The sequence below is a fragment of the Mesoplodon bidens genome (genome assembly GCF_964165515.1).
Source record: "Mesoplodon bidens genome assembly, chromosome: 1".
Taxonomy (NCBI): Eukaryota; Metazoa; Chordata; class Mammalia; order Artiodactyla; family Ziphiidae; genus Mesoplodon; species Mesoplodon bidens.
Window position 1 is genome coordinate 117623720 of NC_138176.1, and position 26023 is coordinate 117649742.

Sequence of the window (26023 nt, forward strand, 5' to 3'; positions counted from 1 at the left end):
GGTTTTCTGCCTGCTTGGGACATGGAAATTGTTGGTTCTTACATATGCAGGCAGCTCAACAGTCAGGCCAGGAGGCCAAAAAATGTGGCCTGACAGAAACGGTGGGTTGCACCCCATTTGTGGCTAGGATCCTATCAACAACTGCTAGCTCCCAGAGGGACTGTCTTACTTTCTTTTGGCTATCTTTGGGACTGGTTCTGCATCTTGGGAGGGCAGTATCTTTTGCACCCACTTTTTGGGAGGCCTCTTGTGTCCAAGAGGTTATTCAATACTGACAGGTATATTTACTGTTTGTCTCAGCTGAAACCTGACAAGATATGGGGAAAAAAATTTTTTTTAAGGGGCACTATGATCAAAAGTTGGCCAAACTGGAAGCTGATATTCAGAGCCCCATAGGAACTTTTTAAAGGCCTTCTCCTCTAAGCTAAAATGAAACTGTGTACCCAGAGAAAAGAAAAGCATTCCAAAGGGAAACAGCTTTAAATCAAGACCAATGGAATCTTTTGATTTCCATCTTGGTTGACGATCTCCTCTCTAACATAAGGGAGCAAGCTAAAGATAATACTGTCTGATGAGTGGGTTAGCTTCTTGATGTCATTCAGGTTGCAACCCAACTCTCTAAGGAAATAAGAACAACGGTCCTTGTCTTACAAATTTAGTCTTAGCAAGAACAAAAATGCAGCTGTAGAAGCAATTCAAAGCCCACCTAACCTTTTTACCAATCCCAAAAACTTCCCTATTCATCTCAAAAGTGTTATAGATATTGTAAAAAATCTGGACTCAGGGAACAAAAGTCCTTCTTGGTAGAATTTGTATTCTTTTATATATATATATATATTTTAAGAGTTTGCCCTCTTTTTTATAAAATATGTATTTATTTATTATTTATTTGGTTGCACTGGGTCTTAGTTGAAGCAGGCGGACTCCTTAGTTGTGGCTTGTGGGCTTCTTAGTTGCAGCTCATCAGCTACTTAGTTGCAGCTTGTGGGCTCCTTAGTTGCGGCATGCATGTGGGATCTAGTTCCCTGACCAGGGATTGAACTCGGGCTACCTGCATTGGGAGCACAGAGTCTTAACCTCTGCACCACCAGGGAAGTCCCAGAACTTACATTCTTTCTCTGTGCCTTTAGAGAGTCATCTCTAGGAACCCAGGTCATTCTTATCAGAATTCAGTGGAGAAAGGATAGTCTTTTCAACAAATGGGAGTGAACAACTGGAAATCCATATCCAAAAAAATGACCACAGACACAGATGTACAAGTTTAACAAAAAGTTAACTCAAAATAGATCACAGTGGTGTCAGCAAAAATGGTGGAATAAGGAACTCAAAATTATGCAACTCCATAAAAGCAACAAAAATATGGGCAAAAACTGTCAGAATCAACGTTATGAAATCTGGAATTTAATTAAAGCCTTGCATCCAAGTCAGAGTGCAAATTCAAGGAACATGGCTGATTTGGGGTAAGAACAGTGAAACTGTGGTACATTCTAACTTGCCCCCATCACAGTCCTCACTCTCCAGCTTAGGAATAAAATGTCAAAATAATAGCCCACATTTCCAATATTAGAAGAATCACAACAGACCCCACTCACAAACACTTATAATTTATTTATCTGATCTGTCTGATAGCACAGCTCAAAGGCCTTGTATTTCTTTCAGCTAATTCAAAACTGGCCCAGTGCTAAAGTTGCTTCCTGGGGGGCATCTGTCAAAAATATTTACAGACTGATGTTGCCTAAGGTGATGGATGGCATTTGAGGTGAAGCTACAAATAGAAAATCCCAATAAATTCACACAAAAAGGGATTAAATCCAAAACAATTCATCAAGTGGCACTATACAAGATTAACCTACAAAAATCACTGAAACTACAAAACATCACAGAAAGAATGAAAGACCTAAATAAATGAAATGACATCTCATGTTCCTGGACTGGAAGACTTAATATGGTTCAGATGACAATATTATCCAAGGCAATCTACAGATTTAATGTAATCCCTATCAAAATCCAAACAGCTTTTTTTTTTTTGCAGAAATAGAAGAGGTGATCCTCAAATTTATAAGGAATTGCAAGGGACCCCAAACAGCAGAAACAATAATGAAAAAGAAGAACAAAGTTGCAAGATTCATGTATTCTGATGTCAAAACTCATTACAAAGCTACAGTAATCAAAACAGTGTAGTACTGGGACTTCCCTGGTGGTCCAGTGGATAAGACCCTGTGCTTCCAATTCAGGGGGCATGGGTTCGATCCCTGGTTGGGGAACTAAGATCCCACATGCCACGTGATGTGGCCACAAAAACAAAATAAAACGAAACAGTGTGGTACTCACAGAAGGATAGACATATAGACCAATAAAATAGAATTTAGAGTCCAGAAATAAATCCATACATCTATGCTCAATTAATGTTCAATGGGGGTAGGGGTACCAAATCTTTCAATAGAAAAACAATAGTCTCTTCAGCAAGTGGTCCTGGGACAACTGGTTATTGACATGCAAAAGAATGCAGTTAGACATTTACTTCAGAATATATACAAAAATTAACTCAAAATAGACAAAGGCCTAAGTGTGAGAGCTAAAAATATGAAACTATTAGAAGGAAACAGTAAAAATCATAATCTTGAATTAGACAATTTCTTATATATGAAACCAAACACACAATCAAACAACAAAAGATAAATTGGAGTTGACTGAAATTTAAACATTTCTGCATCAAAGGAAGGACATTATCAAGAGTAAAAAGACAACCTTCAGTATGAGAGAAAATATTTGCATATTATATACCCGATAAAGGTATACAACCCAGAATATATATAAAACACTTATATCTCAAAATCAAACAAAAAATCCAATTAAAAAATGGGAAAATAATCTACTGAACAGACATTTCACCAAAGAAGATATGCTAGTGGCCAACAAGTTCATGAAAAATGCTCAATATCATTAGTTATTAGGAAAATGCAAATCAAAACCACAATAAGATACCACTCACACCCATTAGGATACCTAAAATTTTTTAAATACAAAATATCAAGTGCTGGTAAGTATTAGCGAAACTGGAACCCTCATACATTGCTGGTGGGAATGTAAAATGGTGCAGCTGCTGTGGAAAAGTTTGGCAAGTTCCTAGTAATTCCACTCCTAGTTATAAAAAAATTCACACAAAAACATGTAATATACGTGTTCATAGCAGCATTATTTATAGTAGTCAAAAAGCAGAAACAATCCAAATGTCCATGAACTGAGGGATGGATAAACAAAATATGGTAACTTTACAATGTAATATTATCCAGTCATAAAAAGGAATGAAGTATTCTTAAATGCTATAACAAAGATGACCTTTGAAAATATCATGCTAAGTAAAAGAAACCAGACAAAAAAAGGCCACATAGTATATGACTCAATTTATATATAAAAAGTTCAGAATAGGCAACTCCATAGAGACAGAAAGAGGATTTAGTGGTTGTTAGGGATGAAGATGAGGGTATAATTGGGACTAAGTGCTGATAGGTATGGGATTCTGGAAAAGAAAAGGACATTAGGGAAAAGTTAAGGATATCTAGATATTAAAGTACTAATATGAACTTCAGTTAACAATAAGGTGTCAATATTGGTTCACTATTATAACAAATGTACCATATTAAGATATTAATAATGGAAAATAGCTGTGGGGTATATAGCAACAGAAGAAACAAAACAAAATAAAATGAAATAAAATAAAATAAAAGGCTTAGTGTCCATGACACAATACCTACTGGTCTAAAATATATGTAACTAATGTATTAGAAGACAAGAAAAGAGAGACAGGAAAATATTTTTTAAATAAATAGGCAAGTGGGTTCCAATACTGACAAAAACTACAACCCTAAGATCAAAGAACCCGAAGCATGATAAATGAAAACAAACAAACCAAAAAAAACCAACAAAAAAACCAATCAATTTGGGTTGATCATAATCAATTTCCTGAAAAAGATATGAACAAAAAAGTTAAAAAATAAGTTTAAATGAGTCTGAGGGGGAAAAAAAAAAACATGTACAGAGGAAAAAAGATAAAAATTTCCTCAGACTTCTCATCACAAACTATCTAAGGCAAAAGACAATGAAATGACATCTTTAAAGCCTCAGAAGAAAACAAACTACCAACAGACAATTCTATACCCAGCTAAAATAACCTTCACAAAAAGGCAAAATAACTCCCCTCCAAATAAAGAAACGAAAACCTGTGAAAATTCATTACCAGAAGTACTGCATTACAAGAAATGTTAAATGAAATTCTCTTAGGCTAAAGCAAAATGATATCAGATGAAAATGTGAATACACACAAAGTAATAGGAAACATCAAAAATGGTAAAATAAGGAGACAAATATAAAATACTTTTCACTCAAATTTATTTTATAAGAAATTTTAAAGTAAGCACAATAGTATATCGTGAGATTGATAATGAACAAAGAAATGGAAAATATGATAAAAACAGTGCAAAATAGGAGAAATTTAAGTACACTCATGTATTTTAAATGTTAAATGATCTAGTACTTAAAAGTAGACTTGACAAATTAAAGAAGCCTACTGTAAATTTAAAAGAAACATCTACATGATAATTTTAAAAGAGGTATAGTAAATAAGCCAATAGCGCTGATAAAATGGAATATGGAAAATATACATTCAAATTAAAAAAGGTGAGAGGAAAGGAGGACAAAAGTATAGATGAGATAAATAAAAAACAAAAGCAAACTATTGGTTTATACAATATGGTGTAGAGCCATTTCTCCCTGCTCCTCTCTGTAAAGCTCTTCCTATGAAACAATATGAGACAATCAACAGTGAACTGTGAAAAGTGTTAAGAAAAAGGCAAACTGGTTTATGACCCCAGGACTGGAGGAACAACTGTAGCAGGTCCCTCCACTCAACAGAAGAAGGCCATCCAGACTCATTGTTTCCCAACCCTCAACCTAGCAACAGGAAGTAGGTAGTTTCATTCTTCTCCCCAGATTAAAAGGCAGTCCTTTTGACAGCTCCAGGCAAGCCAGAACTGCTGGCAAAGGGGACTGATCTAGAAGATCCCATCCAACAACAGGCAGACTGGGGAGGCACTCCCCTCCCCTACCAAGAAACAGAAGTAGGTGGGCCGAAATGACAAGAGAGACCCAACCAGCACAAGCACCTTGTCAAGGAAGCCTCTTTGCCTCCACAGGCTAAGATTTCTCTTTTCACTGAGACACCAGCTGAATGGTGAGATATATCATATTCATGGATCAGAAGAGTCAATATTATTAAGAGGTCAATTTTCCCCAAACTGACTTATAGAGTCAGTGAAATCATAAAACAATATTAAAGCAGTCTTTTCTTTCAAAAAGAAATTGACAAGTTCATTCTAAAATGTATGTGAAAATGCAAAGGACTTCGAATAACCAAAACAATTTTGAAACAGGAGAACAAAGTTAGAGAACTTATACTATTTCCAAAAAGATTTACTATAAAGATAAGGGAACAGACAGTGTAAAGAAGATATAAAGGTCAGAGGAACAAAATAAAGGGTCCATAGATAGACCCCACACACACATAAACAAATAATCAAATGATTTTTTAAAAGATGCCAAGTTAATTCAGTGGAGAAAGGGTAGTCTTTTCAACAAATGGAGCTGAAACAGTTGAATATTCAAATGAAGTAATAAAAATCTAGACCCTTACCATAGACCACATACAAAATGTACTCAAAATAGATCATACACCTAAACAGAGTTAAAACATTTAGAAAACACGGGAAAAAATCTTTGATGCCATTGGATCTGCAAAGATTTCTTAGAAAAGAAAAAACTGATAAGCTGAACTTCATCAAAATGAAAAGCTTTTTGTGAAAAACCACAGACTGGGGGAAATATTCACAATTAACAAAGAACTCTTATAACTCAATAATAAGAAGACAAACAACCCAAACTAAGAAGAGGCAAATGATATGAACAGATGCTTCACAAAATAAGATACACAAATGGCCAATAAGTAAGTGAAAAATGCCTAACCTCATTATTCATCAGGGATATAAATGAAAACCACAATGAAAAACCTATACACTCCTTAGAATGGCTACATCAAAAAGTGACAATACCAAGCATTGACAAAAATGTGGAACAACTGCAACTCTTGCACACTGCTGATGGAAATGTAAGATGGAACAACTACTTCAAAAAAGTTTGATATTGCACATAATAACCCTACCAACCCAGAAATTTTACTCTTAAGTTTTTAACCGAGAGATATAAAAACACCAGTCTACACAAAAATGCACATTAAGTTCATTACAGCTATGTTCTTAACAATCAAAAACTGCAAACAACAGGTGAATGGATTAAAAAACTGTAATATATGCATACAGTGGAATACCACTCAGCAATAAAAATGAAGGTATTTATTGATACATGCTAAAACATGTTATGAATCTCAAAATCATGCTGAATGAAAGAAGACAAACAAGAGGACATCTTGTATAATTCCATTTATGTGAAATGCAATTAAAAAAATCAATCTAACCTAGTGCTAGAAAGCAGATCATTGGTTTGCCAGGGGCCAGAAGGGAGAGGGACATCCCAGGAGGGACTGGGAAGGGGAATGAGGAACCCTTCTGCATAAAGGGTATGCTGTCTTTCTTAATTGCAGGAATGATTACATATGGTTATACTCTTATTAAAACTCATTAAATCAGCTACTTAAATAGGGTATATTTTACCACATTTAAATTATACTTCAAAGTTGATTAAAAAACCCTCAAACCTTATTACTTTATATTGAAACTGAAAAAATTTTAAATCATAAACAGAAAAATGGACAATATTGTTATAGTTACACAGTCATATATTATGGGTTTTTTTAAGTTTTCTTGATATGGACCACTTTTAAAGTCTTTATTGAATTTGTTACAATATTGCTTCCGCTTTATGTTTTGGTTTTTTGGCCACAAGGCATGTGGGATCTTAGCTCCCCGACCAGGGATCGAACCCACACCCCCTGCATTGGAAAGTGAAGTCTTAACCACTGGACTGCCACGGAAGACCCCATATATTACGTTTTATTAAAATGAATCAACTAAAGCAAAATATATCAACATGTATAAATACCAAAACCACGCATTTGAAGACAAAAGTTGCAGAACACGTTCCCAGTGATATACCTGTAAAACAATGTTATATCACACACATATACACAATAATATATGTGTATTATTGTAAAAGTAATGAGACGTGGGATCAGTATTAACCAAATTTAGAATACTGTGGAAGGTGGTAACAGTTATAGGATGTAGAATGGGCTATGAAAAGCTTCCTGTAAATTTAAATGGGAGCACTGAGGTCTTATGTCCTAGAGTATTCTAGCCAGTACTCTAGCTTCATTCACACTCAATGTTTCCGGTTACTGAACCTAAGAAGAGGAAGCAGAAGCAGTCTCAATGCTGCCCCTGGCTGATCCTGACAATTGTTCTGGGGATCTAGTCCATTCTGAGATCCCCTAGAGGTACACCCCTGGATGAACCAGACAATTAGGCAGTACAGTCATCCCTCAGTATCTGCTGGGGACTGGTTCCAGGACACCTCTTCAAATACCAAAATCAGCTGATGCTCAAGTTCTTTACAGTAGGCCCTCCATACTCTTGGGTTCTGCATATGTGGATTCAACCAACCACAGAACCGCAGATAGGAAAACACAGACATGAAGGACCAACTGTATTTGCATGGGTAATAGCACAGTTGGGGTGCAGACTCTTCAAAAACATGTGATGGCTCATGATGTGGAAGGCCATGGGCTGATACGTGTTTCTCCAAAAGTAGTATCAGAGACTGAGAAGATTATTCAATTTACTTGTGCTTTTAAAAAAGCTTCATATTCCAGTTAATATTTTTATAAATGCCTATTTTCAGTTTTATTTCTACTAAAAGATTTGAAATAAGTGCAAAATATAACTTTTAGAATAACATCATATCTAAAGGAACATTTCTGTCCATATTTCCTAAGTTGACAGACTTCCTTCAAAACAATCTTCAGATATAATAAAGTCTGAATTCTGTTAAAGCTTTCACATTCAAAACATCTTTAAGACGTCATCTCAACATCGCCTTGTTCAGTAAAATGGCATTTCTTGATATAGGCTCAACTATATTTGCTGTATTCTTCAGGTCTTTTCCCTATTATTTCCCTGACATACAGTAAGTACAACTTGTGTATGAAGCTTTCAAAAAAATACAAGATGTTGACAGCTTTCCCCAGGCAGGTGTGGTTTATCTGACTGTTAGTAATGGCCAAGTTCTGGAAGAACATTTTCCTACATACATTTGATTCACAGGATTATCTCCTACGTAAGTTATTTGTTTAACAAGCCCTAACTTATAATATTTCCCCACATTCCCTATATACATTAGTAGGGTTTCTTCTACATGTATTCATTTTTTAGTTGTCTTATTAATAGATATTCATTACATTCATAGTAATTTCCCCTATGGTTACTCTTTCATTTACTTTGGAATATGACTTAGGGTAAAAAATTTGCCACTTTACATTCATAGGGGTCATGTTCTGTGTGAATTCTCCATAGTATTTCAAGGTATGAAACGCTAGATACTAAGATTTCTCTAATTGCTAAATTTAAAAGATTTTTTCCCCTGTATGTAATTTTGAATGTACTGTGAGAGCTGATTTCTTAGAGGTTTTCCCACACTCAATACATTCATAGGGTTTCTCCCTTATGTGTCTTCTCTGATGTACTTTGAAACCTGAGTTGCAACTGAAGGTTTTCCCACAATGACTGCATTCATAGGGTTTCTCCCCTGTGTGTGTCCTCTGATGTTTAGTGAGATCTGACTTATGATAGAAAGGCTTCCCGCATTCATTACACTTATAAGGTTTTTCCCCTGTGTGTATCCTCTGATGTACAGTGAGGACTGATTTCTCAGAGAAAGATTTCCCACACTCCTTACATTCATAGGGCTTCTCCCCTGTGTGAGTTCTCTGATGTGATCTGAGGACTGAATTGCAAGTGAAGGTTTTCCCACACTGATCACAGTGAGAAGACTTCTCCCCTCTGTGTGTTCTCTTATGTACTGTATAGTCTGACTTATAGAAGAAGGTTTTCCCACATTTTTTACACACATAGGGTTTTTCCCCTGTGTGAGCTCTCTGGTGTACTGTAAGGTATGAATTTCTAGAGAAGAATTTCCCACATTCCTTACATTCATAGGGTTTCTCACCTGTGTGAGTTCTCTGGTGTTTAGTGAGATCTGACTTATTGTAAAAGGTTTTTCCACATTCATTACACTTATAAGGTTTTTCCCCTGTGTGTATTCTCTGATGTACCGTGAGGACTGATTTCTCAGAGAAGGATTTCCCACACTCATTACATTCATAGGGTTTCTCCTTAGTGTGTGTTCTCTGGTGTACTTTTAGGCCTGAATTGCGACTGAAGGTTTTCTCGCATTCGTTACATTTGTAGGGTTTCCTCCCTATGTGAGTTTTCTGGTGTTTAGTGACATCTGACTTATGACAGAAGGTTTTCCCACATACCTTACATTCATATGGTTTCTCACCTGAGTGGGTTCTCTGATGTACTGTAAGGTATGAATTCCTGGAGAAAAATTTCCCACATTGACTACACTCATAGGGTTTCTCACCTGTGTGTGTTTTCTGATGTACTGTGAGAACTGAGTTGCTTATGAAGGTTTTCCCACATTGATTACATTCATAGGGTTTCTCCCCTGTGTGAATTCTCTGGTGTACTGTGAGATATGACTTATGGTAGAAGCTTTTTCTACATTCCTTACATTCATAGGGTTTCTCTCCTGTGTGAGTTCTCTGATGAATTATGAGGTGTGAATTCCTAGAGAAGGATTTCCCACATTCATGACATTTATAGGGCTTCTCTCCAGTGTGGATTCTCTGATGTAAAGTGAGAAGTGACTTCCTAGAGAAGCATTTCCCACATTCGTTACATTCATAGGGTTTCTCTCCTGTATGTAGTCTCTGATGTTTGGTGAGTTTTGATTTTTCACAGAATGCTTTTTCACATTCATTACATTCATAGACATTGTCTCCTATAGTTGTTCTCTGAGTTACATTAAGAACTGACTTCTCCCAGAAAGGTTCCCCCAGGTTGTTACATTCAAATGTTCTCTCTCCTGTGTCAGGAAGGTTTGATCTGCTGAAATTACCCACTTTTTCAATATGTTCATAATCTTTCACCTTCAAATGAACTCTATGTTTCAAGAGAGATAATTTCTCAGAGGTTTTACCATGTTCATTAAACTCATAAAGACTTTCTCTTTTTGGGGGGGTTGAATAATTACAGAATGTTTTATCACATTCCCTATGTTCACAAGGACTCTGTCCCTTGTGAGCTTGTTTATATGTGATGAAAAGTGTCTTCTCACAGAAATCTTTCCCACGTTCTTTGTAGTCAAAAGACTGCTCTACATTTTTAATTTTCTCATAGGGAATGAAGTCTTCATTATGACTGAGGTACTTTCCATTTTGAATGAATTCATAAGGTATCTCTCCCACATGAGTTTTTTCATGGTTAATACGAAGGAATAATTTTCCATATGCGCTGAGATCATCAGACTTCTTTCTTAAATAGTTTTTCTCAATAATTAATTCTGAAATATATTTCAAACTCATACCACTTGTGTCACATTTACAAGGTATTTTTACAGAAGAAACTGGGTATGTGCTGAAATTAAACATTTTTCCTAATACATTACCTCTCTCTATAGTCAGTGTTTTGTTGCTGATAAACGGAGCTTGCCTGAAATGTCTGTCCTGGATTTCCTGACTCTGCTCTAGCTGGTTATCAACTTTGCAGACTTCTGGAAAAGAGAAAAAAAACACTATAAGTTATTAATTTTATTACAATTATGATAAACTTACACTTACATACAAATGCCCTTTTATATGATTGACTCAGTTTCTTGAAATAAGAGTAATCCAAGATGTTCGTGTCCCTCATCCTTTTGGCTTAGAAGAAATAAACAAAACCTGACAGAGCAGAAATTGGGGATAAAAACTTAGAATGCACCCATCTACATTTGATAATTTATAAACATGTACTTCAAGACTTAATACAGAGGTTTAAAATAAATACAAATCACAGTGAATAAAGGAAGACAGACTTTGAAAAAAAAAAGACTGATCCAGGTGTGGGAAATGCAGAGAAACAGAGAGGCGATGATTGCTAGGTAAGAATACCCTGGAGAAATATCAGAGGACTGATTTGATCTTTTGAAGGATACAGATTAGACTTTACATGATTTCCTTATACTTAAAATACTGTGGCTAAATCTCTATGGTTTACATGTTTCTCATTCAATTCTCCTCTTTTTAAAATTATTTTTATTTTCTCTTATATATTGCTAACTTATTATACTGTTAATACCAAATTAAATTTATGGAAAAGTACCAACTTGTTCCTGCTTAAGGAGACCTGTAGCCTACTTTCTTATTCATTCTCTACTCATGTGAATTACAAAGAATACAAATGTCTACCAGGAAATGTAAAATCAAAGAGACAAGGAAGACTGCCAGAGGGCCAAATCCATTTTTTGTTTGTTTGTTTGTTTGTTTTGTGGTATGTAGGCCTCTCACTGTTGTGGCCTCTCCCGTTGCAGAGCACAGGCTCCGGATGCACAGGCTCAGCGGCCATGGCTCACGGGCCCAGCCGCTCCGCGGCATGTGGGATCTTCCCAGACTGGGGCACGAACCTGTGTCCCCTGCATCGGCAGGCAGACTCTCAACCACTGAGCCACCAGGGGAACCTGTTTTTAGTTTTAGTATATTCAGGTTATTCTCTTCTAAGAGTTTCTGCAAAAGTTAACCTATCCAACCATCAAATGCTAACTTTTCCTCATCTTAAATTTTCTGTGACAAATTTAATATGTTAATGTATTTTTTTGCTTTTAAACCCAGATCTCTACATTTCTGGGTTTTATTTATATTTAAAACCATGGAGGACCTGACCTAAAATATTCACTGATACTTACATTTATTTATCCTAAGAATTCTCAGCTAGACTTCATCTTGTTATCTTCCTGTTCAGTATTTGCAATATAACAATGATGACCCTGTTCAAAAACCTGTCCAGAGCCCACTGTCTCCAAGCATCATTAGACAAAATAGACTGCAGTTACCATTCTGGGGGGAAAAAATACTTTTTCCAACTATATTCATATTGGGTACCCACACTGTCACTCCACAAGGCCATAATAAATGTATTCTTTCTAGAAATGACAGACTATTAATTTTCCAGAAATTGTTCAAGTTCAACCAAGACTTTCACTAAGCTGGTTTACATTCCCATTTTGGCTTTGCTTAGAACTTAAACATTAAACATCAGGGAAATGACACTGTCTCATATCTGCTTCCCAATATGTCTTTACAAACATCTCTACAATTTCAAGTTCTATTTACACTGAAATTTAAAATTCATTACATTCTGTACATCTCATTCTATCACAACACTGGACAATACTCCTTTGTAACATAAACATCCTCTATTAACTGCTGAAATTTAAAATACTCAGTTGTCTTTTTTTTCCCCCTTCTTTTCCCAACTATAACCCATGGTCTTACAAGTGTTTACTTCTGATTTCCTTTGAATACCTTGAGTGGATATGGAATTAATGGGCCTTAACAAGCAGTGTGCTTTTCAAAACACAGATCACAAATTTTATTCAAACCTGTAATTTTTGAACAAGGATCTAAAGGTTTAAAACTCAATATATGCATTGAGAAGTTAATTCTTTTGTAGTGTCTTCTGAATGAATCAGTATAAAGGCCCTCTCACTCATCAAGAGTAACAATTAAGTAATGATCCAATATCCATTATAAGTTATATAACAGAATAAGATACGCTCTCTTTTGAGAAAGCATAATATACATAAGAAAACAGCCTCATTCAATATCCATACACTATCAAGAATTAGAATCTACAGCAGATAATGTATATCAAAACAAGCAAGAAACATTTCATGAAAGCTGGGGAACCTTGAGCTTAAATTTTAAAATTTATCAAAATATTTTTACTTCAAAGGATAAAAATAAAAAATAAAAATAAACTAAAGTGAATACATGTTTCAACATGTATACACATATATTATAAGCTAATGGGAAATACCAAGATTTGCTGGAAATATCTCTTAAAAATAACTGCTTATTAAATCTATAATTTTTATTATGAAAATAATGTACAAATATCTCATTAATGGGTATCATCAATATTTAAAACAAATAATTCATTTCAAAGCACTGTTAAAAAGCACATAAATACAGAGACTCTCAAGCTTTCTCTTTTATATCAATAAATTCTAAACTGATTTTTAATGGATATAGTTTCTATTCTGTTTCATGAATGGTAAAGCCAGGATTTGAAGCACAAAGACAAAGGAAAAAGAAAACCACAAGTATTTAAATAAAAATCAGTGGATGGTCACCTTAAGGCAAGCACTGAGTATAAAAAAGAAACTAATTAATAAATATAGCATTCTATATAGTGGAATAACATCCCTTTTTGGATCACTAACCAAAAAGGGCTTAATTATTTAAAAACAAATATGCTAGTACTGAGTTTATACCAGCTATTAGACCAAATTCACTGCACGTCCATGAATAAACCTTAATCCTGACCTCAGGACCTTAGTACACAGTAGAGGAAATGTGGTAAGTGGATGCACAAATACAGCTATACTATATTGCAGAATGTAATAAACACATAAAAGAGAAATGAAGGATTATGAGAGTGGGAACAGGTAGAAATATTTTTTTTTGAGGGGATCTATGAAGGCTTTTTAGAGGAAAGGGTAGAGATTTGTTTTGTTTTGTTTTGTTCTGGACTTACAAAGGATATAAAAATTATGAAACAGATATTTTTTAGTACTCTATTTTGAAATGAATAAGAAAATCAAACAATGGCAAAATGTATAGCTCCTTCTGAATATTAATAATTTTTATCATGGTAAATGAAGCATTATATGAATCTGCTGTACAAATACTGAACTATGACTAATTTAGTCATTAATCTGTAGAGGGGATAATTTCCGAATTCTAAATATGACTTTGGGTATTTTTCAGCTTATAAATATTACTTGTTTTGTGAAAATATAATTTTAAGCAGAGTGCTCTTTTTTTTTTTTTTTTTTTTTTTGCGGTACGCGGGCCTCTCACTGTTGTGGCCTCTCCCGTTGTGGAGCACAGGCTCCGGATGCGCAGGCTCAGCGGCCATGGCTCACGGGCCCAGCCACTCCACGGCATGTGGGATCCTCCCAGACCGGGGCACGAACCCGTATCCCCTGCATCGGCAGGTGGACTCTCAACCACTGTGCCACCAGGGAGGCCCCAGAGTGCTCTTTTTTGCTCAAAAAATTATTTATGGAAATATATTATTTTTCTCTTTTGGCTCAGATGTTCGACAAAGTCAAGAAATAATCTAAAAAGAAGAGTAAAAAACAAAAAACAAGAAAAATGCTTAAAAATATTAATAATGATAATAACAACAAGAAAAATAACAAACCATCTCCATGAGCCAGGCTCTGTTCCATGTACCTTTCACATATTAATTCATGAGAATCACTGAGTACATAGGAATCAAACATAGAGCTGTAGGGAAGGAAAGCATATATATGGGTGATACTCAGGAAGGATTAAATGGGAGTTTAGCACCCCCAGTTTTGTGCCAGCATTATTAAGGGACTTCCCTGGTGGTCCAGTGGGTAAGACTCCATGCTCCCAATGCAAAGGGCCCAGGTTTGATTCCTGGTTGGGGAACTAGATCCTGCATGCATGCCGCCACTAAGAGTCTGCATGCCGCAACTAAGAGTCTGCATGCTGCAACTAAGAAGTCCACATGCTGCAATTATGAGCCTGCATGCCGCAACTAAAAAAAAAAAGATCCCGCATGTCTCAACTAAGACTCGGCACAGCCTAAATAAATAAATAAATAAATAAATATTTTAAAAAACATCATTAAAAGAGAAAAAATTAAATTTCGTATATTACACATTGGGAAAAATGTAACTCAGGCTACTAACATGATAAATTAGATGCTTTGGGGGGAAAAGTATAATTTCATTTAGAAACTAGAACAAACTAAAACAATATGGTTAGTATTCTGGGTGGTGTCAGTGGAAAATGAGAAAATAAAAATATTTTTTAAATACTTTTACAAAAGTATAACAATAATAGTGATCTAGGGACTTCCCTGGTGGTCCAGTGGTTAGGAATTCACCTTCCAGTGCATGGGACGCAGGTTCAATCCCTGCTCTGGGAACTAAGACCCCACATACCACAGGGCAACTAAACCCACATGCTGCAACTATTGAGCCCACGTGCTCTGGAGCCCATGCACCACAACTAGAGAGGCCCAAGCCACAACAAAGACCCCATGCATGGCAACAAAGAGCCCGTGCGCCACAACGAAAGACCCCACATGTTGCAATCCCACGTGCCTCAATCCTGTGTGCTGCAACTAAGACCTGATGCATCCAAATAAATATTTTTTAAAAAACCAATAATAGTGATCTAATATCAGTAAGAAAGGATGATAGAAAAATAAAATGCTGCTATGTCAGTTTTAAGAGTAGAAGGTTCACAGAACCTAATAAATGAAGATAAGAGGGAAGATTGTAATTTGTGAATGATGATTTTAATAGTAGCTCTGGCCACATTAGAGGAATTGGAGTATCCTGTTAGAGATGTTCTGCAGACACATAAAACACAGAATGCTGAGTGAGCAAAAGATGCTGAAGATATGAAGTTACTAAAACCTGATGTCTTAGATATAGGTTATTTTATTATTTGAAGATCCAATTTGACAATTTGACTGGTAAATTTAGTCTTTTTGTATACAATTATGGTGATTATTAAATATGTCACATCTCCATTTTACTTGACACTTTGTATTTGTCACAGTTTTACTACTACTTTTATTGTACCTTTCTTCCTTTGTCTTAAACTGATTTTTTTTTAATCTTTTCCACTTTTTTCTCTTTACAACTTTGGAGGTTATACATACCTGTTTCTCCACTTTAGGTGGCTGTCCATTAAATTCTGTCATTAATACTTAACTTAAAATCTAAGATGATTCTATAAGCTGAACCTCTTTTTCTGAATAAGCGAAGAGTCAAATGCCATTTGATCACCTCCCAACCCAATTATGCAACTATTTTTTAGTTTATCATAGTGTCTTTTTTAGCCTTACAAATGAGATACCATAATGATTCTATCCACATGTTGTTTAGCTTTAGCTATAAGTTTCCTAATTTCTTATGATTTACCACTCCTCTCATCTCAAGCACTCTTCTGGGTTTCATTTTCTCTCTTCCTGTAGTATTTCTATTTTAATTTTACTAACAAAATTATACAAAAGATACTGTTCCTATAATTTATTTCAGGACCAATCCAAATTTAATCATACACTCTGACAAAGACTCTCTCCTTGACTAAATTTTAGTTAAGCTCCTCTGAGACTTATTCTTGACTAGGTCTTGACCTTGGCCTTTCATGTCTGTCTCTGCTGAGCAGTTTTAGCAAGAATCCTTGTCAGTCTAGCGACAATCTCCTCACCCTTGATATCTCCTCACCCATAAGTTCCTCATGCTCCAACCATGATTTATAAACCCTCGGCCTGCATTTAGCAAGAATTCTGTTACACCAGTTTAGCAAGAATCTCCCTACCCCTGATGTCTCCTCTTAGTAATTTTCTATTCACTTACCCCTTCACTCTGCTTGTTGGCTACAAATCCCCAGCTGCCTCTGCTGTATTTGGAGTTGAGCTCAGTTTTACTGAAACTTTATCCCTCTATTGCAATAGTTACTGAATAAAATCTATATTGCCTTTAACTAATATCTGGCTTTATTTCTCTTTGACAACTCTCATCCTTTAAAAAATAGCTTCCCAGGGGCTTCCCTGGTGGTGCAGTGGTTGAAAGTCCACCTGCCGATGCAGGGGACACGGGTTTGTGCCCCGGTCTGGGAAGATCCCACATGCCGTGGAGCGGCTGGGCCCATGAGCCATGGCCACTGAGCCTGCGCGTCCGGAGCCTGTGCTCTGCAACGGGAGAGGCCACAACAGTGAGAGGCCCGCATACCGAAAAAAAAAAAAAATAGCTTCCTGAGTTCATTATTCTAGATTGACAAATATTTTTTGCTTCAATTTAGATGTCTCTGGAAATGTCTCATTCCTTAGGCGGTAACCTGATTTAATCTCTGGCTGCTATTAAGATCCAGTGTTCTCCAGTTATACTAATAGTACTTAAGTATATATTACTTTTTATTTATCCTGCTTGGTGTGCTTTTTGTGTCCACATATGTGGTCTTACTGAATGATTTCTGGAAAATTCTAAGCTATTATTGCTTCAAATATTGCTTCTCCATTCTTCTTTCTGCTTCTTGTGATCCAATGATTCATGTTATATCTGTCTTCTCATCCCTGTCCTATACATCTTTGAACGTACTGACCTATTTTCCTTCTCTTGTCACCCTATACTTGGACTGTGTCATTTATTTAGTGGTATTTTCTAGTAAAGTCTCTTCAGCTGCATCTAATCTGGTACTTAATCCATTTTTTAGAATTTAAACAACTTATTTTTAGTTCTAAAAATTCTAATGGAAAAAATAAATAAATAATATAAAAATTCTAATGGGTTATTCAACAATCTGCCTAGCCATTTAGACATTCTTTCTTCCTTACTGATTTTATTTCATCTTTTATTTCTTTGAATGGATGCTTTACACTTAACTATCTAAAAAAGCCATTATCTTAATTAACAGGTGTTGGAAAATATGTTATTCCTGCTTAATCTCACGAACAATATATTTCTTTAAGTTTTTTTTTTTAAGCTCCTATTTAATAAGTGAGAATCCTAATGTCCTGCATTGAGGGTGCTTTTCCTTAAGAGAGAACTCATTTTCTTTTGCTTAAAGCAAGCTACCAACCTGAGATGAATTTAGCCAACAATCTGGATCCCCTACTATGGGCGTATAGGGGGACAGGAGTAGAAGATAAATACTCTATCCCCAGAGAAGGAGCAGAGAACCCATCTTGGGCCCAAAATCCGTAACTGATACAAAAGTAGAAGTCTCTTACCACTGAAGAAAAGGGAGGTACGCTGAGGAAACCCCACTGCCGAGGCCCAGGCTCACACCTAAAACTGAAGCTGGATCAGAACAACAAAGAACACCCTTGCCCCCACCAGAAGTACAGCATGAAGTAACAAGTAGTAGCAGCCCACTGCTGGAGGAAGAGCAAGAGCAGAAAGATAAACCTCTGTAATACAGCTTTGGGAGGACAGCTAAAAGCTGAAAATGGAGCACAAATACTGAGAAAATTCTCCTGACATGAAAGATCCAAGAACCATGGAATAATATCAAACACAGCCACATATAAGTAACTGGAGTCACAGAAAAAACGATAGAAAAGATGAAAGACATCAAACCATGTATTTGAGCTGAGAAAACAAAACAAAAAAAATACAGACAAAACAAAACAAAGCTAAACCTAGAAACATCACAGCCAAACAGTTGAAAACCAAAGATAAAAAAAGTCTTGGACTCAGCTAGAAAAAACAGAACATTAAATACAGAAGAACAAAGGAGGAAGTAAGAGTGTAAGCCAGAAGACAGTGGATCAGCTCTTTAAAGTAAGGACAGAAAAAAAAAGTGCCAATCCAGAAATCTGCACTCAGAGAAATTCTATACTTCACAACTGAAGATTAAATAAAGGCCTTTTTAGACAAATAAAAGCTGAGAAAATTAACTGCCAACAGGGATTCCCTGGTGGTGCAGTGGTTAAGAATCTGCCTGCCAATGCAGGGGACACAGGTTCGAACACGGGTCCCACATGCCACGGAGCAACTAAGCCCATGCGCCACAACTACTGAGCCTGCACTCCAGAGCCCGTGAGCCACAACTACTGAGCCCGCATGTCACAACTGCTGAAGCCCGCGTGCCTATAGCCCATGCTCCACAACAAGAGAAGCCACCACAGTGAGAAGCCTGCGCACCACAGTGAAGAGTAGCCCCCACTTGCCGCAACTAGAGAAAGCCCGCGCGCAGCAACGAAGACCCAACACAGCCAAAAATAAAATAAATAAAATAAATAAATTTACACAAAAAAAATTAACTGCCAACAGACCTGTGTTACACGTAGTACTAAAGAAAGTACTGGAGAGAGTAAGATAAACAAAGAAATAGAGTGCTGAACATGGTTTTTAAAAAGGTAAATAAAAGACTTTTTAATCACTTTCAAAGATGATGGGCTGTCTCAAGCAAAAATATTAATTATACATTGTGGGGTTTCTAAGTAAAAATGTATGGCTACCACATCACATAAAGTGGGAGAAGGTGACAGGAGTATATTGTTATAAGACTGTAAGACCACATGTAGAATAGTATACTTAGACTGTGATAAACTGAAGATGTATACAGTGTACCACAGGGCAACCACTTAAAAGATAAATTAAGACAGAGGTATTACTAATAAGTAAATAGTAGAGATAAAACAAACAAAAAACTCAATCTAAAAGAGATTTTTTTTTTTTTTTCGCTGCACCAGGCGGCTCACAGAATCTTAGCTCCCCGACCAGGGATCAAACCTGGACCCTCAGCAGTGAAAGCGCAGAATCCTAACCACTGGACTGCCAAGGAATTCCCCAAAAGAGATTTTAAAAAGGAAAAAAGGGGGAGAAAAGGATAGATGAGACAAATAGGAAAAAAACGTGAGGGCTTCCCTGGTGGCGCAGTGGTTGAGAGTCCGCCTGCCGATGCAGGGGACGCGGGTTCGTGCCCCGGTCTGGGAAGATCCCACATGCCGCGGAGCGGCTGGGCCCGTGAGCCATGGCTGCTGAGCCTGCGCGTCCGGAGCCTGTGCTCTGCAGGGGGAGAGGCCACAACAGTGAGAGGCCCGCCTACCGCAAAAAAAAAAAAAAAAAAAAAAACGTGAAATAAATTTGAATCCAAACATACAAAAATTACGTTAAATTTAAGTGGTCAAAATATTAAAATTAAAACGTAGAGGTTTTCACATTAGATAAAAAAGACCCAAACATATGCTATCTGTAAGAAATCCACTTTAAATATAAAAGAATGGGAAAAGGTATACCATGGAAACATTAACTAAAAGAAAGCTGGAGTAGCTATAATAATATCAAAGTAACTTTAAAACAGAGAGTTCTCTCAGGGATAGAGAGACATTACATAATCATAAAGGGATCAATCCATCAAGAGGATGTAAAGATCCTAATATGTATGCATCTAATAATTCTTCAAAATTCATAAAGCAAAAACCAATAGAACTGAAAAGGAGAAATAAACAAATGCAAAATTATAGCTAGAGACTTCAATACTGCTCTCTCAATGTGTCACTGACAGAGCTTTTAAGTGTTATACCCCAACCCCATTTTCCCATTGCCATGTGATTTTTAATGTAGTATTTTGCATAAAACAATAATTTTTTAGGAATGCACACATCCTGTTTTAACAGAATTCACTGTACTACTATATTCCTTTCCATGTTTTTAGCCTCCCCTTATCAAGAGATACAGCCTTTCTGTGTTCCTCAGATTTGTAACTGTTAAGGTCTGCACATCCTAACTAATTGTTATCAAGTAAGTTTTTGCTTTAAATCCTGTGTTCTAGGATCACCCACTAAAATAACATGTATGTTTATTTCCCCACATATAGGCATCTGTGAGGGGTTTTTTTCCACAGATGGAAAGTCTCTCTTGTCAGAGAAACAATAGTGCTACTGAAAAACATGGCTTATGTGTCTGTTTCCACACGTAGCCCTACTATGTCTGATTTGCAGAACCAAATTGTATCCAAAAAGGCTCCAGCTATCCTGTGCCCAACATTGTAGTTAATCTAAACATTTAGGTTTCACACCTCAGAGCATTTACTTTGTCCCTGATAAGTAATTTGCCAATTCCTTTTAGTGTCAGAAATGCTTTTGTTTTTTATCCATCTGCTGATACATACACTCCTGCTTGATTTTTTCAGTGATTTTGCAGCTTCTATATTTGTACTGATTTGGGACTTTAGATGTCCTCTAGTGTTATTAAATGGAGTTTATATTGCTTATTTACTTTAATATTTCTGGATGATTTGCAGGCAGGGATAGAGACAATGCTGACTTCACACATCCTTCTTTGAAGAAGTTCACTCTGTCCTTTAAACACTGTCTTCTCTTGGCTACAGGACACCACATTCTGTTTCCCCCTAATCTCCAAACTGCTGCTTCTCTTTCTTCTGCTGAGTCATCTCATTCTCATGGCTTCTGAAAGGTAGTGTCCCAGGGTACAGCCTTCAGACCTCTCAAATCTGTGCATTCCTTCTCCTAAGGAGAGATGTTATCTAACCCCTTAGCTTTAAATACTGCATTTTAAAACTTTAAATATTGCCATGGCTGATAATTTCCAAATAAGTATCTCCAACCTGGACTCTCCCCTAATCTACCTCTGCTTATATACCCATATGTTTATTCACAAGTAAACGTGGATATTTTATAATCACCTGAAATTTGGTATGTGCAATTTAAACTCCTAATAACTCCTCCCAAGTTGTTTCTCTCCAATTTTCCCAATCTTGGCAATTGGTGGCCATTCATCCAATTTTTCTGGATGAAACCCCTGGAGTTTTTCTTGACTCCTCTCTTTCTCTCACATTCCTTGCCCAATTCAAGAGCAAATCTTGTAGGTCCCACCTTCAAAATAAATCCAGAAGTCAATCACTTTTATTCTTCCTCACTACTTCCAACCAAGGGTAACCTACCATCACATTTACAGAGATTAAAATACTATTCTGACTGATGTTCCTACTTTCAGCCCTCTACCCTCAATAGTATTTTCTTTGCTCAGCAGCCAGAGAAATCAATTTAAAAAAACATATTAGCATATGTTGCTTACTGGGTTAAATTATACCAATGGCTTCTCATCTCACTCAGAATAAAATCAAAGTCCTTATCATGGTCCAAATGGCACCACATAATTTCAGCTCCCATTACCTCTAAAATGCCAACTCATTCTACTCTTCGCTCACTCATTTCCCCCAATCCACGGTCATATTTATGTGTCCTCAAAAACACCAAGTACATCCCTGCCTTGGTGGACTGACATTTGATGTCACCTCTGCCACCAAGACTCCCCATGATTCTCATCTTCATTTTATTCAAGTTGATAATATTAGAAAGGCCTTCTTGACCTCCTGTCTAAAATAAAACACTCCATCATTCTTAACCTTCTCTAATTTCCTAGCTATTTACTGGCATATTTTAAGTGTATATATGTGTAATTGTTTGTTTCTTATCCTTCTCTCCCTATCAGAATGCAAGCTCCATGAGGTCAGGGGCAAAATTTAGTTCATTGATATATTTCTAACACCTAAAACCAGGGTAACGAACGTATGTACTCAATATCTGTTGAATGAAAAAACGGGGGCGGGGCAGGGGAGTCAAGATGGCATACTAGGAGAATGTGGAATTCACGTCTCCTCACAAATAGGGCACCTACCAGGCACCAGTGGGGGACCGCAGACACCTCAAGGGCCAGGAGTAAACCCCAGCGACTGGGTAGGACATGGGGCTTGGGGGGAGTAAAGGGGGAGGAGAAGTGGAGGCAGCAGGGAACTGGCGCTCCTGAGGGGTGGCTGGGGGAGGGGAAGTGATACCACGCCAAAAGGGGAAATTTGGGGAACCAATGAGAGGGCAGAGGATCAAAAGGGAGCGTGGCCAGGTTTCCCCTGCCCACTTGGACCCCCAGGAACCTGCTGAGATCCCGGGCCTGATCCTCTGCACACCCAGGCCTCCTCTAGTTGCCCAGATCCTGAGGGAGTGGGGGGGGAAGGGGGAGCAAAAGTAAAGGCTGGACCTCCGGGACCAGCACCCCTGAAGGGTGGCTGGGGGAGGGAAGGAGTTCCTACACCCAGCAGAACCCACCCACGGTTAGGGGTACAGTGGCTACAGGGAAGATGGTGGGGGAGGGGCACGAAGGAACGGAGGGGAATGGGTCCAGTGCTTTCCCTGCCCACTTAGGCATGGGAGAGCCTCTTGGGCTCCAGGGCCTAATCCTCTGCCCTCGGAGCCTCCCTCCTGCCGTGCAGAGCCCGAGCCCCACCCCTGCACCCCCACCTGGGGCCCCACCTCTGCACTCGGAGACCCCCTCTGAGACCCCCTCCAACGGGGCTGGGCCTAAACCCCACCCACACACCCTCACTCAGGGCCCTGCCTCCAAACTCCAGAACTCTACATTCCGGAGGCCCTCCTTTCCACGTGCTGCCTCTCCCCTTCTGCGCAGGTCCTAAGCAGAGGCCCCGCCCCACAATCAAACGTCACCCCACCTATGCCCCACCCCACACTTGAACATCACCCCGCCAAGGCCCCACCCCATACTCAAACGTCACCCCCCCACCCGCCTCGGTCCTGGGCCACCCAAAATCCCGCCCCTGCCTAAGTTACAACCCCTGCCTAAACTCTGCCCCCAGAGCCAAGGCTTTTCTTTTTCTTTTCTTTTTTCCTCTTTTAGACTGGGGTTCTATTTTATCTTGTTGATTCTTTTATATTTTTATTTTTCCTAATAAAACTTTTATTTTTCTAATTTTATTTTATTTTTTATACTTTGTTAGTGATCTCTCCTTTTGGCTTGCTTCCCAACCCCCCTTTTTTGCTTTTTTCTGTCGTGGTTTTATTTTACCTTGTTGCAGTTGTTTCAATTACAGTTTTATTTTTCCTAATATATTTTTTACCTTTCTAATTTTATTTTGTTTTTTATTCTTTGATATTATGCTGCTCCTTTTTTTCTTTCTTTTTTCCTTTTTTTTTTTTTTTAACCACACCATGAAGCTTGTGGGATCTTGGTTCCCAGTCCAGAGGTCGGGCCCGAGCTCCTGTGGTGGGAGCTCCAAGTCCAAACTGCTGGACTAACAGCGAACCTCAGACCCCAGGGAATATCAATCAGAGTGAGGCCTCCCGGAGGTCATCATCTCAGCATCAAGACCAAGCTCTATCCAACTGCCTGCAAATTCCATTGCTGGGCATCTCAGGCCAAACAACCAGTAAGACAGGAATAGAGCACCACCCATCAAAAAAAAAAAGAAAAATCAAAAAACAAAAAAATGTGTTACAGACGAAGGAGCAAAGTAAAAACCTACAAGACCAAATAAATGAATGTGAAATAGGCAACCTACCTGAAAAAGAATTCAGAGTAATGATAGTAAAGATGATGCAGAATCTCAGAAACAGAATGGAGAAAATACAAGAAACATTTCACAAGGATCTAGAAGAACTAAAGAGCAAACAAACAGTAATGAACAACACAATCACTGAAGTTAAAAATACTCTAGAAGGAATCAATAACAGAATACCTGAGGCAGAAGAATGGATAAGTGAGCTGGAAGATAAAATGGTGGAAATAACTCCCAGGGAGCAGAATAAAGAAAAAAGAATGAAAAGAATTGAGGACAGTCTCAGAGACCTCTGGGACAACACAAAACGCACCAACATTCGAATTTTACGGGTCCCAGAAGAAGAGAAGAAGAAAGGGTCGGAGAAAATATTTGAAGAGATTATAGTCGAAAACTTCCTTAGCATGGAAAAGGAAATAGTCCATCAAGTCCAGGAAGCACAGAGAGTCCCATATAGGATAAACGCAAAGAGAAACACGCCGAGACACACATTAATCAAACTATCAAAAATTAAATACAAAGAAAAAATATTAAAGCAGCAAGTGAAAAGCAACAAATAACATACAAGGGAATCTCAATAAGGTTAACATCTGATTTTTCAGCAGAAACTCTGCAAGCCAGAAGGGAGTGGCAGAACATATTTAAAGTGATGAAAGAGAAAAACCAACAACCAAGGTTACTCTACCCAGCAAGGATCTCATTCAGATTCGATGGAGAAATTAAAACCTTTACAGATGAGCAAACGTTAAGAGAATTCAGTACCACAAAAACAGCTTTACAGCAAATGCTAAAGAAACTTCTCTAGGCAGGAAACACAAGAGAAGGAAAAGACCTACAATAATAAACCCAAAACAATTAAGAAAATGGTAATAGGAACATGCATATCGATAATTACCTTAACTATAAATGGATTAAATGCTCCAACCAAAAGACACAGACTAGCTGAATGGATACAAAAAGAAGAGCGGTATATATGCTGTCTAGAAGAGACCCATTTCAGACCTAGGGACACATACAGACTGAAAGTGAGGGGATGGAAAAAGACATTCCATGCAAATGGAAATCAAAAGAAAGCTGGAGTAGCAATTCTCATATCAGACAAAATAGACTTTAAAATAAAGACTATTACAAGAGACAAGGACACTACATAATGATCAAGGGATCAATCCAAGAAGAAGATATAACAATTGTAAATATTTATGCACCCAACATAGGAGCACCTCAATACATAAAGCAAATGCTAACAGCCATAAAAGGGGAAATGGACAGTAACACAATCATAGTAGGGGACTTTAACACCCCACTTTCACCAATGGACAGATCATCTAAAATGAAAATAAATAAGGAAACACAAGCTTTAAATGACACATAAAAAGATGGACTTAATTGATACTTATAGGACATTCCATCCAAAAACAACAGAATACACTTTCTTCTCAAGTGCTCATGGAATATTCTCCAGGATAGATGATATCTTGGGTCACAAATCAAGCCTTGGTAAATTTAAGAAAATTGAAATCACAACAAGTATCTTTTCCGACCACAGTGCTGTGAGACTAAATATCAATTAGAGGAAAAGAACTATAAAAATACAAACATGTGGGGTTCCAAGGTGGTGCAGTGGTTAAGAATCTGCCTGCCAATGTAGGGGACACGGGTTCGAGCCCTGGCCCGGGAAGATCCCACATGCCACAGAACACCTAAGCCGGTGCACCACAACTACTGAGCTGGCGCTCTACAATCCACAAGCCAAAACTACTGAAGCCTGCGCGCCTAGAGCCTCTGCTCTGCAGCAAGAGAAGCCACCGCAATGAGAAGCCTGTGAAC

At 37.6% G+C, this 26023-nt stretch overlaps 2 protein-coding genes across 12 annotated transcripts in view; one reads left to right on the plus strand and one right to left on the minus strand.

Moving 5' to 3' along the window:
- The window catches only part of LOC308616200 (putative zinc finger protein 487), a 121126-nt gene that overhangs the window by 76575 nt on the left and 18528 nt on the right, over positions 1–26023 (minus strand). For 7 of the 11 annotated variants that reach the window (XR_014015707.1, XR_014015708.1, XM_081232375.1 and 4 more), the window contains exon 5: positions 10738–10842. Coding sequence is in view for 9 of the 11 variants with exons in the window: in XM_081232375.1 (XP_081088501.1) it covers positions 10738–10842 (105 nt within the window). In the remaining 2 variants the exon portion in view is untranslated. Of the gene's footprint in view, positions 1–7215; positions 10843–26023 lie in introns of those variants that run through there. The other 4 variants (XM_081232373.1, XM_081232371.1, XM_081232368.1 and 1 more) reach the window with 1 other exon arrangement.
- ZNF25 (zinc finger protein 25) overlaps positions 1–26023 on the plus strand; it is a 418016-nt gene that overhangs the window by 28571 nt on the left and 363422 nt on the right. The window lies entirely within an intron of this gene.